This window comes from Arachis ipaensis, chromosome B05 (assembly GCF_000816755.2).
Source record: "Arachis ipaensis cultivar K30076 chromosome B05, Araip1.1, whole genome shotgun sequence".
In the NCBI taxonomy this organism is placed as follows: domain Eukaryota; kingdom Viridiplantae; phylum Streptophyta; class Magnoliopsida; order Fabales; family Fabaceae; genus Arachis; species Arachis ipaensis.
Genome location: NC_029789.2, coordinates 12,775,044 through 12,777,391, shown reverse-complemented (window position 1 = coordinate 12,777,391; position 2,348 = coordinate 12,775,044). Strand labels below are relative to the sequence as shown.

Here is a 2,348-nt window from a genome sequence, read left to right as displayed (position 1 = left end):
CTTTCCGCTTCTTTTAAGCTAAAAGGCCTAAAAGCAACTCCTTCCAATAGTGTGATTACCTTTTTTAAGACAAAAATTAAACACTATGCATATATATTACTACACTTCATTTAATTCTATTTCACTCTATTTAATTCTATTTTATTTTTACCATTAGGGACTCAAATTCCTTTCAATCTGATACCTTACCAAGGTCTTGCTGGTATTAATCAACCATAAGATTGCCGCTTTCCCATGTGAAAATAATGAAACCTGATTGTAGCATGGACAATTGGAATTTGGAAATGAAACTGAGTGGGGTGCTACAATTAAGAAATAAAAAATGCGGATAAAGAAGAGAAAAAATCATAATTAAACTGGGAAATTGGAATTTGTAATATAGTGAAAGGGGACCATTGGTTACCGGACCTGACAAGTGAGAATCCATTCACTACTATTTAGTTTGGTTCCTTCCGCTCGGATCGCGAGCTCTTTTTCAACTTTTCGTTACTCCTATTATTTTTTTAAGATAATTTTGTTAGTATTTCGAATATTTATGATAAAAATGATAATTTATTAATAATAAAACAATAAATTTTTTTATCAGTTTTTCTTTTATAAAATATAAAATAGTTATTTTTTATCATTTCTTTTTGAAAGTCAAAAAGTAATTTTTACCATTGGATTAATGGGAAAGCTACAATGTACGGGTGGATACGCAAGCAGAGACAATACAGATGCACACGTTTTGACTGGTTTCAACTTCACATTCATGTGGGTCAGCTCAGCTCAGCTGAACTAACTAGTTATACATATAATTTTTCTTAGGCATACATAGGGTTTTTTTTTCCTACTACCATAAACTTTTGACTTAGCTATTGCAACTATTTTTGTGCATGGCATATTTGGCCAAATAAATTTTGTTAATGCATTGCATTTTGGGTAATTATTTTTATAAATATATTTATATTTTAACACATATTTTATATTAATAATTAATTTAATATACACATAACATAATTTTTATTTTTAAAAGAAATGAAATAAATCTTGAATACATTGAATGTGAAGAAAACAAAATCCTTATGAAAATGACAAATCATACTAAAGCAATATTTTCATTGCACACGGATTGTGGTAAATATTAAATAAATAAATGAAGTTTGGTACTTTGGTCTGAGGGTAAGAGAACGTGTTCCTATTCCTAAGTTATTTTACTACTAATCTTTGCACACTTTTGCTGACAGAAAAAGTCATCAACCGCCTCTTCTCTCTCTCTCTCCCTCTCTGACTGACTCAATCTCTGAAACACTCCACTCCCTCCCTCCCTCTTCTCTCTATATCTTCTCTTCTTCTAATGAATCAACAAGTAGTAGTAGCAGCAGCAATGAACACATAAATGGGTAAGGCAACAAAATGGTTTCGCGGGCTTTTTGGTCTCAGAAGGTCTTCTGACTCTGCACCACCACCCTCTACCGCCGCTCCAAAACCACACAAAGACAAACGCCGTTGGAGTTTCGTTAACTCTTACAGAGAGAATAAGAACCTCCACCAACATCGCCATCAGGTACGACTCCATGCTTCTTCTGCTCATGACCCTGCCATCGAGGTGGTAGCCGCCGCTGGACTCAAAAGCAGCGGCAGCGGCGGCAGAAGTGCCGTCTCTCGCGAAGAATGGGCAGCCGTTAAGATTCAGGCGGCATTTCGAGGCTGTTTGGTTAGAATCATCATCATCTTCTTCTTCATCTACATCAATGTTCATTATTCTTGTTCTTTTTTTTCCCGTTGCTTTTAATTAAAAAAAAAACATATTAGTTATTGCTCTTTAATTACTACGGTTGCGCTTATTATCAATAAGGTTGAAACCAAGCGGTGTAGAAGTATTTTATCGGTAAATCACGTCGAATTATCTTGGGCGTTGACAAAGAAACATTCGAATTTTGTTGTTCCTAAAGAAATTAAAAATGTGTCAAACACAGCCCTGGTAAAAGACCTGCTTGGTTAGTAGAAAAGCATCACATGGTTCACTAGTTAATTCCAGAGTCTCACTTGTCATATAAAAACTACGTCACTCTTTCAACAGTATTTATTTTTATCACGCTTTTAGATAATTCAAGAGCCTTTTGTTGAAAATAGAATTTATATATATTTGTGTCAGGTGTAGTTTTTGGTAGTTTGCCCGTATTTTATTTAGGAAACGACGTCGTGTTGTGTAGTGAATGAAGGTGGTTCCTTCTTTCCTGCTACATACATAGGTAGCAGTTGTTGCGTGTTGTTTTGGTGAGAATAGAAGTAGGGGCCTGGCCCTGGTGGTGAAGGGTTGCAAAATATGGCAGTTTTTGTATTTATTGAAGCAACAGCAGTGGAGT

At 34.9% G+C, this 2,348-nt stretch overlaps 1 protein-coding gene across 2 annotated transcripts in view; it reads left to right on the top strand.

The window, feature by feature from the left end:
- Positions 1,169 to 2,348, top strand: part of LOC107642959 (protein IQ-DOMAIN 14) — a 3,667-nt gene continuing 2,487 nt past the window's right edge. Inside the window, exon 1 of one of the 2 annotated variants that reach the window (XM_021123062.1) lies at positions 1,169 to 1,546. In XM_021123062.1, coding sequence (XP_020978721.1) covers positions 1,379 to 1,546 — 168 coding nt within the window. In that variant the 5' untranslated portion in view covers positions 1,169 to 1,378. Of the gene's footprint in view, positions 1,697 to 2,348 lie in introns of both variants that reach the window. The other variant, XM_016346480.2, reaches the window with a different exon arrangement.